The sequence below is a fragment of the Macaca nemestrina genome, chromosome 8 (assembly GCF_043159975.1).
Source record: "Macaca nemestrina isolate mMacNem1 chromosome 8, mMacNem.hap1, whole genome shotgun sequence".
NCBI classification, from domain to species: Eukaryota; Metazoa; Chordata; class Mammalia; order Primates; family Cercopithecidae; genus Macaca; species Macaca nemestrina.
Window position 1 is genome coordinate 145,079,205 of NC_092132.1, and position 16,238 is coordinate 145,095,442.

Below are 16,238 nucleotides of genomic sequence, written 5' to 3' on the forward strand. Positions count from 1 at the left end.
CACCCTCCTCTTGACCAAGTTGGAAAAGAAAATCCATTGAGAATGTCTCACGTGCAGCATATCTCAAAGTATTTTCTATAGCTCATCCGAATCATACTAACTCAAATCAATTGTGAAACTCTTTGCCGTTTGCCTGCTGCTTTCAAATCCATTCCCAGTGAAAAGTAACAATGACACGTGAAGAGCATCTGCAATAGGGAGCCTCGCAGGTGGAACTGGCTGTAGCAAGGATGGAGGAAAAGGGGCGCAGGTTTGTGACCACGGTAGATAGTGGGCTGGGGCATTGCGGGGCCTCTGGGAACAGCATCAGTCTAGTTATAAAAAGGCTGGGAGCCGGGAGCAGTGGCTCACACCTGTAATCCCAGCACTTTGGGAGGCCGAGGCGGGCAGGTCATCTGAGGTCAGGAGTTTGAGACCAGCTTGGCCAACATGGCAAAACCCTATTAAAAATACAAAAATTAGCTGGGCGTGATGGTGCACACCTGTAGTCCCAGATACTTGGGAGGCTGAGGCAGGAGAATCACTTGAACCTGGGAGGTGGAGGCTGCAGTGAGCCAAGATCACGCCACTTCACTCCAACCTGGGTGACAGGGCGAGACTCCATCTTAAATAAATAAATAAATAAATAAAATAAAAGGCTGAGAGGCCCTTCTGTAAAAGGGGATGATGATAATGGTTACCTCCTGGGTTGTTTGAGGACTACATGAGTTGACTTATTTGAAGTGTTTGGAATAAGGCCAGGCATCCAAGACCTCATACAATAATAATAATAATAATAATAATAATAATAATAATCCATTAAAATTAACAGAAAAGGAGAGAAGGTTACTGCAGGACAACACAGAAGAGCCTCTTCAGTCGACAAATATTTCCTTGGGAGCCGCTTTTCCTCTTTAAACTGAAAGAACCAAGGAAAGCACTGAAGACTAAAATTAATGTATTTTTACCTGGCAAAATAATTCAAGGCAAAAACAGGGTTAATATGCTATCCATTTTTAAAGTATCAAGCATAAAATGCAATTCAGAGTATTTGTTTTGTTGTTCTAATTTCCACTTAGATCCAGAAAACCAAGTGAACTGAAAAACAGATACAGAAAAATGAAAGCTGAGGGTATCTAGAGAAAAGAGAGTCTCCACCTCCTTTGGAACGAATCTGCTCTTTGCCGAGTATGTGACTCATTCTCAGGCTGCCCACTCAGTTATTAAAATAATTCAGGAGGGGTCAGAAGCAGTGGCTCACACCTGTAATCCCAGCACTTTGGGAGCCCAAGGTGGGCGGATCACTTTGAGCTCAGAAGTTTGAGACCAGCCTGGGCAACATGGCAAAACCCCGTCTCTACTAAGAATACAAAAATTAGCAGGGCGTGGTGGCCAGTGCCTGTAATCCCAGCTACTCAGGAGGCTGAGGCAGGAGAATCACTTGAATCCGGGAGGTGGAGGTTGCAGTGAGCTGAGATTGCACCACTGTAGTCCCTCCTGGGTGACAGAACGAGACTCCCCGTCAAAAAAAAAAAAAAAAAAAAAATATTCAGGAGGCTTTTCTCCAGTCTATGAAAACAATCATCACCACATTCTACATCCTCTCAGTAAAAGTTGCATGTGGGCCAGGTGTAGTGGCTCACACCTGTAATTCCAGCACTTTAGGAAGCCAAGGCGGGAGGATCACTTGAGGCCAGGAGTTCAAGACCAGCCTGGGCAACATAGCAAGACTGTATCTCTAGAAAAAATAAAATCATTATCCAGGTGTGGTGGCATATGCCTGCAGTCCCAGCTACCGGGGAGGCTGAGGCAGGAGGACTGCTTGAGCCCAGGAGTTCGAAGCTGCAGCGAGCTTTGATCAGGCCTCTGCACTCCAGCCTGGGCGACAGAAAGAGATCCTATCTCTGGGGGGGAAAAAAACCCAACAGTTGCACGTGAACAATCTTACAGTCGGGCTGCCTTGGAATTCCTAACTCCAGGAACTACCAGCTCCCTTCTGTACCTCCCTCCTCTGGTCTTCCCATCCAGCCCCTTCACCCACGCCTGACCTAAATGCATTCCACCTGCCTCCTAAATACGCCTGCACACAATTTGGTATATTCTCCCGGCTCTAATTTTTACTGGTAAAGGAAGTTAAAACAAAAGGCAAAAAAACAAAAAACAAAAAACAAAAAAAACAAAAAAAAAACCCCAATCAGCATCTACTTATTTTTTTGAAAGTTAGCTTCCCTTAGGTTCCAGGCATTCCACTTATTTCTGGATCTCTGGTTTCACAGGCAAGATGGGACAGGCAGACAGAACTTGGGCATGTGCCCTCTGTGGAGAAAGTGACTTCAGAAACCTCTGAGGCTTTATTAGCCTGCGATTCTAAACTCGGGGGGACATGAAAAACTCAGAGACGAGTCATCAGGCTCTATCTTCATAAGAGTCTTTTTTTTCCTGTGTGTGTGTGTGTGTGTGTGTGTCTTTTCAAACAAATAGCACTGCGCAGTATCCTTAGAAAACTACAGCCAAATGTCCTTCACGTATTTTCTCTACATTTCAAGAATCTCAGGACCATGCTTCTTATCTAATGTGTGAACTTGAGAGTTAAAAATCAAGGGGAAAAGGTCACAGAATTGGGGGCAAGTTTGAGTTCCCGTCACCAGTCACAATCTCTAGATCAAATGGAGGACAACACACTGCCTGGGCCCTGGCCAGGTTTGCCTGAAGCAGGGCCAGGCAGCCTCAAGGCCTCCATGGCAGGCTGGGGATATGGGGACGTGGAAAAAGGGGGTGCAGGGAAACTGGGAACTGGTGGGGGAGTGTGAGAAAGGGAATAAACGCGTACGTGGATGAAGAGGAAAAGCAGGAGGAGATGAAGGCAGTGCAGAGGGCAGAATGGTGGACACGGGGCCGGGAAGGTGGCAGGGCTGCACTCCAGAACCTCAGCTGAGCGTTTTCTCTTCCTGTGTCCCAGGGATGGTGTGAAGTGTCTGCAGGCGTCCAAGTGAACCCACAGGGAGAGTTCGGCTGGCACACAGGGAGATGGGCCAGGGCGCGGCAGGCGAGGGACACCACTGCTGGGAGCAGGGTTGAAAGGCGTCTTTTGCTCTAAGGACTTTCATAAGGCAGTCCCAATCCAAAGACCGACCTTAGTTTCACGGCCTTAGCCTCTCAGTTTCTTAAGCCTTCTGAGGGCCTCCTGATCATGACAAATAAGTCACTATTTACAGCCATGAGACAGATAAATCAGTATAGGTGTTTGTCCTGAAGGACCCCCAAAGGGAAATACATCAGAGTACCCACACTCGGCACAGGAACAGCAAGAGTCCTCCTGTGAGAGCTGAGAGAGGACACTGGCCCTGAGTCTGTCCACTGCTGAAGCTTGGCAGAGGCGGGGGGAGGACCTCAGAGCAGTCGGCTGCCACTGCTTAGTGGAGGGGAGGGCGGTAAAATGTTTCCCCATCAAACCAAAACACAAAAAACCTCTCTGATTTGGGAATGTAATCATATAATTTCCACTTGGCAAAAATGTTGGTTGGCTATAGAACAAAAAGAACAATCTGAATCCAAGCTATTGCCTCTTAATCCTTTAATTAGGCCGAGTCTTTCAGAAGAAAGCACCATTCCTTGTTACTGAAGGGAACCAAGAGCAAACAGAGATAGTGACACACACACACACACAGAGACACGCGCATGCACACACGTGTGCACACTTACATGAATGCATGTATTTGTAATGATTATAATTAAACACTCTTGCTGAAGGGCTCAAAGTTTACAAGAAAATTTATTTGTGTCTGAGAGCCACTATTTAGAATGTCAAAAAGGCCCTCCTGGGAACGTAACTTGGGGGAGATGTGGTGAGAGGGCGGGACCCAGCAGCCCACAGGCATGTCACAAGATGCGCCCAGACGCTATGGGGTGAACTCTGCTCTGACTTCAGGCCAGAGGTGTCTGCCCCAGCAGTGCCCTAACAGCTGAGTGGTCGGAAGGCTCCGGCTGGGGAGGATTCATTTGGAATCTTTCTTCTTCTTCTTCTTTTTCACCGGCGTTTCTTCTGGCGTAGCGTCCTCTGCTATCTCTACTGGCTTTTGCGGCTTTTTCTTTCCTCTCCTCTTTTTGGGCTTCAGGGTGAAGTCCCCGCCCTCAGGTGGCTGCACATGGTCCCCTGCATCCAGAGCAGAGGCCTCGGAACTCTGGTCCCAGCAGGGGCCTCTGAGCTGCTCTTCCGCTGGCCCGCTCTTCTTGGCCACTCGCTCCTGGGCCTTGGCCCTCTCGGGCTTTCCCTCCATGTGCCTCTTGGCCTTAGGCTGGGGGTAGCTCTCCACATCTTCACCTGTGGCCTCTTTGTTTCTTTTCTTCCCCCTTTTGTGTTCCACCTGCGTCTTGGAAGTGTCAGACCCTGGAACAGGGACCTGGGGCTTGTTCTTCAGTGCTGCCATCCGCTTGGCAAAGTACTCCTGGATGGTGAAGGCACTGGTTGTCGTGGTTTCGTTCTCATCTGGAGTGGAGGGACTGGCATCGCCCTATGGTGCACAGAAGAGTTAAAAGGCAGGTAAGCATCAACTTTCATCCCTCACTGCACCCAGGAGGCACTCATACCCGTCACTCACACCTGGCACTCACACCTGGCACTCACACCTGGCACCTGGCACCTAGGAGGCAAGGCTGAGTGCCAGGCTTCTTTCGGCCTCTCTCCCTTCTGGTCGGCCTGAACTGCAGGCCTGGAGCAAGGCGGCCACACACTCTGGCTGAGTACTAGGTGGGGTGGTAGATGACAGGCAGAAGTTAATGTCAGAAGGGAGCTGGCAAGCCGCCTCGATGGAATTCTGAGTAAACATCTCCCTAGAAACAAGTGTTGTGGTGACTAAGCTCCCAGAATCTCCCATCAGAAACAGGGACACTGGCGTTCCAGAGCTTCGTGATTTTGTTAGACAACGATTTCACCTTCATTATGAATTACACCGGCCTCTGTGTTGATCTAGAAACTTAAGACACCACCTAGATAGGTTAACCTTCCATGAGGACAGGAGCCGCACTCCACCCTGAAACCTGGCCTGCCGGGGGTACCCTTTCTCATCCAAAGGCGGAGTGTGGCCGCTCTGGCAGCTGCTCCTGAGTGGAGTGCAGAGCGGAGACTCCTTCCCGAAACAGCGGGCCAGCCTGGGGGCTTCTTTCCCTCAGCTGGGGGTGGGGAGGAGGGAAATGCCCCCTCCTTCCCTAACAAACACTAGATACTCAGGACTGTGTTCGGGCTGTTCTTACATTTGAGGAGTTACACATAACAGCTGAGATGAGGATTTTAATTTTAAATGAGTACATTGCATTGTCAGATAATATCCGCTATGAGAAAAAATGTGAAAAAAGTATGTATCTAAAAGTACATTTTGCTGTAAAGCTTGAGAAGCGGGAGAAAATTCCTAAGGGGAGAGGCTGGGATAAAGAATGAAATGCTGGAATCGCCATTTGGGTTGAGGCTGGCAGTAAGGTGAGGAGACGTGCCTGTGAGGCAGGAAGTGCCTTCGGGTTGGGCTACAAGGAATATGCTCGGAGTCAAATCAATGTCTGCAGCAACTCCGCTCACAGAGACTCTGGAGATCAGTCATTAAGCTATCACGCTACACTTAGGTTTTCATAGTCGCCTGGCTTCTTCCTTCATACTCATTTATCTCACAAGAAGAGGCTGGGTATTCCATGCTTTCATGGTGGGAGGGTGGGAAAGGGCTCCTGAATAAAGCAGTCTCCAAATCAGGATTCTACTATGATTCTAAACTCGGCTGGCAAGGTTCTGCTTGTGCAGGTAACTGAATTACAAACCACCTATAAACAGACCCTGTATTGTCTTGGCAGAGTGGTCCTCAAAAACCAGCTCGGTGGAATCCAAGATAATGTCCCATTTGCAGTTCCAGCAGAATCGATATTATTATATATCAACGGACAACTAGGGCTTGAGTGGCAAGTGCCTCAGAGAGCTTTCACAAAAGGGTACATAAAAAAATCATGTGGTCAATTTTCGAATTTCAAAACAGGCAGAACATGAGGAATAAATCAACTGAGTTTTGGGAAGAAGTTTTAAATTTATCCATCACTATTCAATTTGTGCTGGAATTCCATGGGGTGATTTTGAGAAAAATAAAAAATATCTGCCCCCAGGAGATTTGTCTTTTCGTTCTTCAAATGTTGAAAAAGAGCTGAAATGCTGCACAGCTGAATGAAGGATCTTCTCAAGGCTCTCCTGGCGCGAGCCAATCCCAGGCTCATGAACGAGAGAGATCCTGCCACCCACAGACGGGCACCTCACAGCCACACGGGGACAGGCTCGGTGACCAGCCACCCTCACAGCCACACGGGGACAGGCTCGGTGACCAGCCACCCTCAGAGCCACACGGGGACAGGCTCGGTGACCAGCCACCCTCACAGCCACACGGGGACAGGTTCGGTGACCAGGCACCCTCAGAGTCACACGGGGACAGGCTCGGTGACCAGGCACCCTCAGAGTCACACGGGGACAGGCTCGGTGACCAGCCACCTTCACAGCCACACGGGGACAGGTTCGGTGACCAGCCACCCTCAGAGCCACACGGGGACAGGCTCAGTGACCAGCCACCCTCACAGCCACACGGGGACAGGTTCGGTGACCAGGCACCCTCACAGCCACACGGGGACAGGCTCGGTGACCAGCCACCCTCACAGCCACACGGGGACAGGCTCGGTGACCAGCCACCCTCAGAGCCACATGGGGACAGGCTCGGTGACCAGCCACCCTCACAGCCACACGGGGACAGGTTCGGTGACCAGGCACCCTCACAGCCACACGGGGACAGGCTCGGTGACCAGCCACCCTCACAGCCACACGGGGACAGGCTCGGTGACCAGCCACCCTCAGAGTCACACGGGGACAGGCTCGGTGACCAGCCACCCTCAGAGCCACACGGGGACAGGCTCAGTGACCAGACACCCTCAGAGTCACACGGGGACAGGCTCGGTGACCAGGCACCCTCACAGCCACACGGGGACAGGCTCGGTGACCAGCCACCCTCACAGCCACACGGGGACAGGCTCGGTGACCAGGCACCCTCACAGCCACACGGGGACAGGCTCGGTGACCAGCCACCCTCAGAGTCACACGGGGACAGGCTCGGTGACCAGCCACCCTCAGAGCCACATGGGGACAGGCTCGGTGACGACGGCGGGCTCGTTTATGCAACAGAAATCTCACTGACAGTTTTGCAGCACTACAGGCGCCTGCAGTCTGCGGGCCCTCTTTTGGAATGTATTTGTGAGGTTGGAATTCACATCTGAGTCGAATCCTATGACTCCTTACCTTGCTTATCTATTTATTACCTTGTGAATTCCTGATTTTAACCACAGGAGCTAAGTGCTGGTATTAATCACATTTTTTATTATCAGGAAATACAAGACCATTTTTGAGTCACTTGTTGAATTCAGTGGGTCTTCCTAATCCCAAAAAGTAAGTAGGCTCATAATCAATTCCTGGGATGTAAGTTTAATAGGCACGGGCCACTGCACAGGCTTGGCAGGGCATGGAGACAGGCTAGAGAGGGGCCAGCACCTGAGTCCTACTTCTTCCCAGCAAAGTGCTGGCCACATAATGACCGGCTAGAGAGAGCTGCTTAATGCGGGGGTAGCCACCCTCCCACACCACAGAAACGTGCCTATTGTACAACACCATGGACTCAAAGGAAAAATACACTGAAAATCTGACTCCTGCAGGAGCAATGGCCAGGACTCATCTTTTTATACACCAAAGTCAGAAACTCAGTTTCACTGCAGAGATTCGAATCCTGCTTCTGCATTCTTGACCATGGCATCACATAAAAATATATACATATTTTCAAGAAAACTAATGCTTTTGTATCTGATCTCTATCAAAGTAAACTAGTATTGAGAAAAACAAGTTACTTTAAAGTATTTTGAAGTGACAATAACTTGCATTTTCCCACATTTCCATTAAACACACAATACAACCTCAAAAAACAAAATCTGTAATATTTAAATGTGACGTTCACCGCTTCATAAACGTTGAGAATGTCTGTTTGCTAACTGTGTTCCAAAAACTAATGAAACAAATTTAAGAGTAACTTGAAAACTTCTGGTTCTATATAAAATACTACCAAGAAATATGGTTAATCATCTTGCCAAATATGATTTAAGCTCAGGGATTCAGGAAACGTCTCTCTCTCTTTTTTGAATTCCAATGTCTGCTGTTCAACTAAAGGAGGTTTTTGTCACTAATGGCAAAAACCGTGAGTACTGTTGCACCAACCTAATAAAACAAGCAGGACTAGCCTTGTCCGTTCGCAGCAAGCCTCACGGTCCTCTCCCTTCCTTCAGCGCTAATGAGTGCATCGCATGTGTCAAAAACATTTGTGACTTTCCCAGATGGTAAGTGGGCCTTAATTTCTACCCAATCAATAAGCACTTGTGGGTTTGAACTGAGATGACTCCGGAGCACCTGCTCCCCAGTTCACAGAGCCCTGAGAGTTGAAAGCCAGGCCCATGGGAGCACCCTGCTCACTCACGTGAGGAAGCTTCACCCAAAGTGATCAGGCCCAGGGGTCCTGAGGAAGGCAGCTATCACCACTGTGCCAGGCACTTGACATCAAGTGGCATCTCAGCCGACTCTTGCGGCAACCTGAGAGGTGCCCTCTCATGACACAGGCAGTGAGACTCCTAGCACTTAATCCGCAGAAGGTCTCACAGCTGGAACACGGCAGGAGAGAAACAGCCCTAAGGCTGCCAGAAGCAAAGCACTTGCTCCCTCTACCACAGGACCCTGACTCCTAGCTCCCATCTCATGGACTGCCTTGTCACCCTTCCTCTCTCTTCAGAAGCCACCACCAAAACTAAAGTATGTATCAAGTGACCACATAATCCAGAGACTGAGGTCCACGCTCACCTAAGTTGACTGATGCAGAAAAAATATCCACAGAAATAGTACTTTCAAAAGAGAAAAAAAACATCATCTTGGTTTACAATTCATATAAATAAAAAACAGCCTGAAGCCAGGTTTAAGGGTTTTATAATTTATCAAACTAGCATGTACAGTCACTTGAAAAAGTGTGACTGTTTCAAAGCAGAGAGTAAAGCCCAAGTCCAAACCTCCACCCAGGCAAGAAGCCCTCTCGAGCAGATGCTGGACAGCTTCCACCTGGACACTGCCAATATGGAAAGGTGGCTGCTGTGGTTCTCTGACTCAGTTTTCGCATCAGCAACAGGTCGATTCAGGTGGTTCATGGGCATCCACCATGTGTCATGATGAGAGCTGGAGAATCTTAACACCATCTCTGGCAAGTCCAAATTACCACTGAGGAAAAAATAAAGAGTGGGTACAAAGGCAGGCTGACCCTGCAGAGAGTCCCTGCAGGTATCAATTACAATACGCCGCAGTCCTCTCTGGTCCCTGAAAGATGCCTGAAGCTACACATATCAACTCTTCTCAGAGGTCTGCAGAATTAGAGTCTGCTTCTTTTAGGATCCTCTATCTGGAGGCTGTGCAGCTCCATGAGTATCTGCGCAAGCTCCTCTGGGCTCATGGAGGACTTTGCTCTTGTGTCATTCAAATGTGTATACTGAGGTGGATTATTAATAAAATGCCCAAATAGAGAGGATTCTCCATTATTCTCAAAAGAATCTTTTGGGGCAAGGAAATGAAGCAGTCTGCACACAGGTCTTAGTGAAGTGCCTGGAGCAGATGCACCTCACTATAGAATCCCCCTACTTATGACCAACACGCCAGTCCAGGGAATGGACTTCAAAGGCAAGTCTTTCAGCTTGCCAGCCTTGCTCACACATCACCACTGATCTTAAGTGAGAGGATGATGGAAGCTTTCTGATTTCCATGTTAAGACATGGAGGTCATGCTGCAACAGTAACTCTTCACTGAACTTTGTTAACAAAGTAGACACCCCGAGCTCAAGGGTAATGGATTTAGCAACTGGGGTTGTGAGTCCTGATGGCTATTGCCTGTGATGAACAAACGCTCACTGCCACCACAGCCTGTCTGTCATCAGCCTGTGCTGGGTTAGTTTGTGAAAAGTTAAGAAAGCTTGGCAAGTGAGTGGTTTGACAGAACATTCTGTACCTTTTCCAAACTTTTCAGTAGGGCAGTTCTGACAAACACAAATTATGTATCCCTTCAGATATGAAGTGACTCTGTGTGACTCCTCGAGACAAAGGGATTGTGGAGACCCCCTGTCAGCTGTGTGTGTCCTTTACACTCCGCCAACAGAAGGGGCAGGATGAACTGACCCAGTCACTCCCTATGCTAGCCTACAATGTTCTTCCACATCCCCTGTACACAGTCTCATGCATCACTTTCTTGAAGATCAAGTGTAAAACTGCTTCCTTCCACAAGTCTGATCCCATGTGAACATCCTTTCTTGTTTATTGCCCATAATAGCAATTTGTTGCTTCTATTTTCTGTATTTGTTTAATTTGCTTTGCAAGCATCTTCCCAAGGAAACAAGTTTCTTGAGGACAGGGGTCATTTCTATTTCATTTGTATTCATACAATCCACAACCTCCCTAATGAGGAACAAGGTACAGTAAGTGCTCAACAAAGGCACAAAGACACCAAACCCAGCTGGACCAAGGCTGTGAAGAGCTCCCACCACCACCCACTGGCCCCAAATGTTTTGTGTTTGTCAGCACGAACTTGTCTGCATATCAGGCAGGTCTAATGTACAGAAGGGGCACGGGAGGGTAAGAAGAGAATCAGCATTTTGAGTGCAGATTCTTCCCATCCACATGAAACCACCCCCTTCTCATCAGACAGCACCTTCCCTTGCCTCAGGATGCAAACTGCTTCTCTAACCACTGCAAGGTATATCTGAGTGTCCTCTGCTGTCAGCCAGTTCCTTCCTGGCCCTTAGCAATAAACAGAAACTCAGTCCAGTGATCCATCCATTTCTCCTGCTCCATCATTCCACATGTTACCATAGTTGCCTTGGGGGGGATAAGTCCATTGGAAAAAAGCAAAGTACTGTGTGGTACGGGAACTGCCACGTTTTTTCTGTGGGATTAGTTGAACACAAGCAATGCCAGTAGGGACTGAACTGTTCTCGCTAAAGAAGACAACTGTTCTTGGTAAAGAGAAGAGAGTTCCCAGGCGTATCAGATACAAAGGTAAGCAGCTCATTTGGAGAACAGCAGTGGGATGGAAGTTCCACCAGCAGCCTCTGGTAGCAAGCTGTGAAGGCACAGCCTACATTATATCTTAGCTGAAAACACAACCTGGGCAAGCTGATTCTAGGGAATCATTGAAATGGGTTTGCCACTGAAGGCTGAGCTAGGCAGTGATTCACAGCCATTCGTCGGAAAGCCTGCCCTGAACCACCATGGCGGGCGGCCCTGCTCTTCTCTCTATGAAACCTCTGTGGTTTCATACTTTTCCTTTGTGGTTTCTACATAACTGAAAACATCCAGTGTTTTACTGACGAACAGCTATTTTTACACTCACAAAAAGCTTTTCAAGTGTGAAATCTCGTACATTTTTCAAGACACTCATCGCTCACATCTGGAATTAGGCTAAACACACACAGTCTCGGCAATGAGCAGCCTCAGGGAATTTGCCTGGGAGATGCAATCAGTTTTAGCATTAGCAAGTATCACAAGAGTCAAAAACAAATATAAAACCCCATCAACTGGAGCTGTGATTTGAAGTGGTGTTAAAAAGCAAAGATAAAATAACAGAATGAGAATTATGGAGCAACTCAATTGGAAAACACAGAAATTGTGTGTGTGTGCACACGTGAAACAGGTGTAAGAACCTGTGGCATGTATTAGAAGCCCACTATGCAGGGGTTCCAGAGGGTTCTCTCTAGACAGAGACTGGTGAACTATGGCCGTGGGCCTAGTTTTTAATGATTTTTAAAAAACCATTTCTAAATGGTTAGGAGGAAACAAAAAACTTATGACATGTAAAAATTACATGAATTTCAAATACCAGTGTCCTTAAAGTTTTGAATTTCCTCAGTAAAAATCTTGTGAAAATTTGTTTTCTTTCTCGTTATACAAGTATATGCAATAGGTGCTAAGTAAATATTTACTGAATAAATGTATTATAAAATCGGCTCTGCGATTGTGAATATAGTACTGCTGACTTTTGGAAGTGGCAGGTGCTTTTCAAGTGCACACACACAATATACCTTTATATACACGCATGTACCTATACACACGCATGGAACTGGAGGACATTGGGCTTTGACAAAGTCCTCAAGCTCTGTCTCCTGCCAGTGACAGAATGCCTACCTTTCTGAACTGTGTCAGCAAGCAGCAGAGAGGCTGCTAACTGCTGCCTGCTTTTGAGTAGCAAAAGACAGCAAAGAAAAAATTTGTTTAAAAAGTGATCTGACGTCAAAGAGAACTCTCAGCAATGCAATAAGTATGCAGAGATACCTTTCTAATAATCAGGCATCAGAACTGTGCTTGGAATTTACAAACTCAGACACACCGGACATCGGAGAAGATAATACGAACTAGAAGGGACAGAATAGCTTGCTCTTCCCTGGACTTTAGTAGAGAAATACACAGAATGCCAAATTCCTCATATGAAGGCCAATGCTAACAGAGCTGTTAATTTTATGTCTTTTTCTTTTTCTCTTTTCCCATATGCCTAAACAGCTATTCCGATTGCCACTTATTAGGAAAAGCCAACACAAACATGTTTGAAAAGGATGGTTCTCTATGGCAACAGCTTCTCAAGTAACCAACATCAGGATCACTGACAAAGAGTCATCCAGCTTCTGTGGGAAAAGAGGGAAAGAAACAGGAACAGGCTTCCTGCCTCCCTGAAAGGTCCTCAGGCTCGGAAAGTTGCAGTGACAACCATTCCCGACACACTGGCCATGAAGATAAACGAGGCTCCTCCAGAGCTGGAGATGATCAATGTGACACAGGCCCCAACTTCTGTGAATGATGTCTAAAAATAATCCAAATTGACTGCATTTTAAAATTCCAGGTCAACTGGTTCTCTCCCCTGCTCTCCAGAGGCAGGACAAACAGCTTTGATAAACAGCTGAGACCCAGCATTGGCCTCTCACAGAACAGAGCAGAAGCTTCCAGAGGGTTCTGTCTCTTCCATCTTTATCCCACATGAAGAGGTGAAAATTGCTAAAGAACCATGACAACTCGAAGCAGGCTCCTTACTATATAGCAGGCTCCTTACTATAGAAAGCAAATCACAGCAGTTCTTAAAGATTCTAGAAAATCTAAAGTCTTCTAATTTCTAAAAAGAATAAGGTCTTTGTTTTTTTTAGACGAAGTTTCACTCTTGTTGCCCAGGCTGGAGTGCAATGGTACAATCTCGGCTCACCGCAACCTCCGCCTCCTGGGTTCAAGTGATTCTCCTGCCTCAGCCTCCCAAGCAGCTGGGATTACAGACATGTGCCACCATGCCCGGCTAATTTTGAATTTTTAGTAGAGACAGGGTTTCTCCATGTTGGTCAGGCGGTCTCGAACTCCCAACCCCAGGTGATCCGCCCGCCTCAGTCACCGAAAGTGCTGGGATTACAGGGGTGAGCCACAGCGCCCAGTCGAATAAGGTCTTTTTTAGAGAATAAAATCTTTATTTTGAAACTAGGAATAGGGTATGCATAGTTATATGGAATAATTAAGTAGTCATGATTGTTTATAAAAGAAAGGTAAATTAGGTGAATATAGTTGACTAATACAAAAAGTTTCCTCTTTCAATTTTTGTAAACTACATAAGGCTAATATTTTCACATACTCTTTCTTTCACCAAAATCAATGTAGCGAATAAAAATATTTAAGAAATATTTTTAGGAGTAAATTTGGCAAGGCAAAGTCATTCTATGTTTAAAAGGTATCGAAATTAGTAAAAATAAATAAAATTCTGAACTTAGTCATGTTAAAAAAGTAAATGATATAAAATAATACACCAGATAGTGTTCTTATCACAATAAAAAAAGACAATATACCGGCACAACTTATTTTTAGCATAGACAAAAACTAAACAACAACAAACCAACCACAAAACCAATTCTACTCAAGAAAAACCCTAACCAGTTACACTGAGACGGTAATTCCAAGGAGCTGATAAAAAATAAAAATTGTTACTGCTATTAAATATATAATCCTATAATAACATCTTCTCTTAGGTTTACAGAAGCTATAATTTTTTATTTTATAAACACGAAATATACTGAAAGCTTAAGTGAAAAAGTACAAGAAACACTGTCTCCCTGCATGCTCAGAATCCAAAAAGGTTCTTGCAGCAAGACCTGCCTCATTTGGAACAAAGCATTGCCTGCAGTCCTAAAGCCACCCAACCACCAGAAATTCAGTGCCCTCCAGTATCTGCTTCTCAAACTATCAGGGGTAAAGGATTAGCTCTGTCTGTTTTGTGTTTGTTTTTTTTTTTTTTTGTTTCTTTTTGCCTTTAAAAATTTCCAATCCATTACGGGATTACAGGGCAAGATTTTTATACAGTTAAAAAAGTTACCAGAAAAATGAAGTTTTAAAAAGATATCTAAAATCCAAGTCCTAAACTATTGTCAAATTTCTAGAAAAGCTTCTAAATGCTTACTCTTAATTTCTGTCTTTATCTTGTCTATGGACCATACTTTGAGTGGCACTGCTATCAAACATCAGCTAGCAAAGGACAGAAAACAGGTGCTCAATTTAAGACAGTAGAAGTGGCACTGAACTGGCTGTCAGAAGATCGGACGCACAACGGACAGAACGTGTGATCTAGGACAAGTCCCGGGACTTTCCAGCCCTCAAATGCAATCATTTGCAAGACAGAAATAGGGCTCCTCAGTAACTTTTTTCAACATAGTTTCTTCACATGCCTTTCTTCAAACACAATCTTAAACAGAAAGCCAATCTGTACATCTCGGGGAGCTTTGGCTGCAGCGGGGCGGAGGCAACCCAAAGCTCATGTCCCAACTCTCCCCTCCAATCCCCTTGTAAAGGCCCCTGGGGACCCTAGAACTCTATGGAATCCAGTTTGAAAATCGACAGCTATATTTTTAAGGTCCATTACAATTCTAGCATTCATTATAGCCTAGATAAGTCCATAGCACTCAGCAAAAGGAGAAGGCGAAAGCTTTTGAGAATAAAATCGGTCTTGGGCTGGGCGAGCTGGCTCACGCCTATAATCCCAGCACTTTGGGAGGCCAAGGCGGGTGGATTATCTAAGGTCAGGAGTTCGAGTGCAGCATAGCCACCATGGCGAAACCCCACATCTACTAAAAATACAAAAATTAACCAGGCATGGTGGTGCGGCCTGTAATCCCAGCTACTTGAGAGGCTGAGACAGGAGAATCTCTTGAACCTGAGAAGCGGAGGTTGCAGTGAGCAGAGGTCGCACCACTGCACTCCAGCCTGGGTAACAGAGTGAGACTGGTCTCAAAAAATAAATAAATAAAAATAAAATAAATTGGTCTTTAACATTATGTAATATACATAATTCTTAACACTGTCATTAACCTTTGGAATGTCAACAACTGGCAGTCAGAACTGTACAGTCAACCAATTTCTTCCAAAAATGGTAACAAAGAATCAAGACTGAACTCCCCAATATTGTAAAGTCTCAAGTTGCAAAGTGGGTCCTCCTGACGCTCACAACGGCTGACGATGACCTCAGGCTGCCCACTCTTCCGGCTCTGCCTCGTGAGGTCAGGAAGGGACCACAAGGAAAGGGAAGCAAGGGACGGGATGGTGCTGCCCAGACCTGTCACCACAGTTGCCACCCTGCTCCCTTCAGACTACGGCTGGAGACGCAGAGCTTTGCCTTCTCCGCCAACCCTTCCCCCACACTGCAACCCAAAGAAAGGTCCCCCTTCTTCCTGTTTTCATGACGTCACAGAAGGAAAATCTGGGGAGGAATGTTATTTCTGCTTTCCTGGCAAGAGAGAAGTACAGAAGGAAAAATGAGCCGGTGTTTCCCTCCTCTTCTCCTGCAGTAGACCATGTGTATGTCAATTTCTTACTATCACAAAAGCTCTTAAAACCACTTGCTTCATCTGTCAACACATGAAAAGCCAAATCTAATCCTTTCAGGCCAAACCTATGTCCTGGTGAAGCTCTAACCAAACAAAACAGCCCAGCGACTTCCAACCCTTGGGTGTGTTGGCAGGCCCTGCCCTCACCCCCACTGCTTTCTCATTTCTTCTTTACGAGTATCTTATTATGAAGTTATGTTGCTGATCTACAAGACGACATAAATTTTTACTGGTACTAAAACAACTTTCAAAAAAGTCATGACCCACTTTCTCCTTTCTGGCTCC

At 46.3% G+C, this 16,238-nt stretch overlaps 1 protein-coding gene across 5 annotated transcripts in view; it reads right to left on the minus strand.

The window, feature by feature from the left end:
* Window positions 1–3,732: 3,732 nt before the first annotated feature.
* LOC105491168 (PIN2 (TERF1) interacting telomerase inhibitor 1) overlaps window positions 3,733–16,238 on the minus strand; it is a 75,843-nt gene continuing 63,337 nt past the window's right edge. For 4 of the 5 annotated variants that reach the window (XM_071068650.1, XM_011757332.2, XM_011757334.3 and 1 more), the window contains one exon: window positions 3,733–4,490. In XM_071068650.1, the coding sequence (XP_070924751.1) occupies window positions 3,975–4,490 (516 nt within the window). In that variant the 3' untranslated portion in view covers window positions 3,733–3,974. The remainder of the gene's footprint in view (window positions 4,491–16,238) is intronic. The other variant, XM_024795853.2, reaches the window with a different exon arrangement.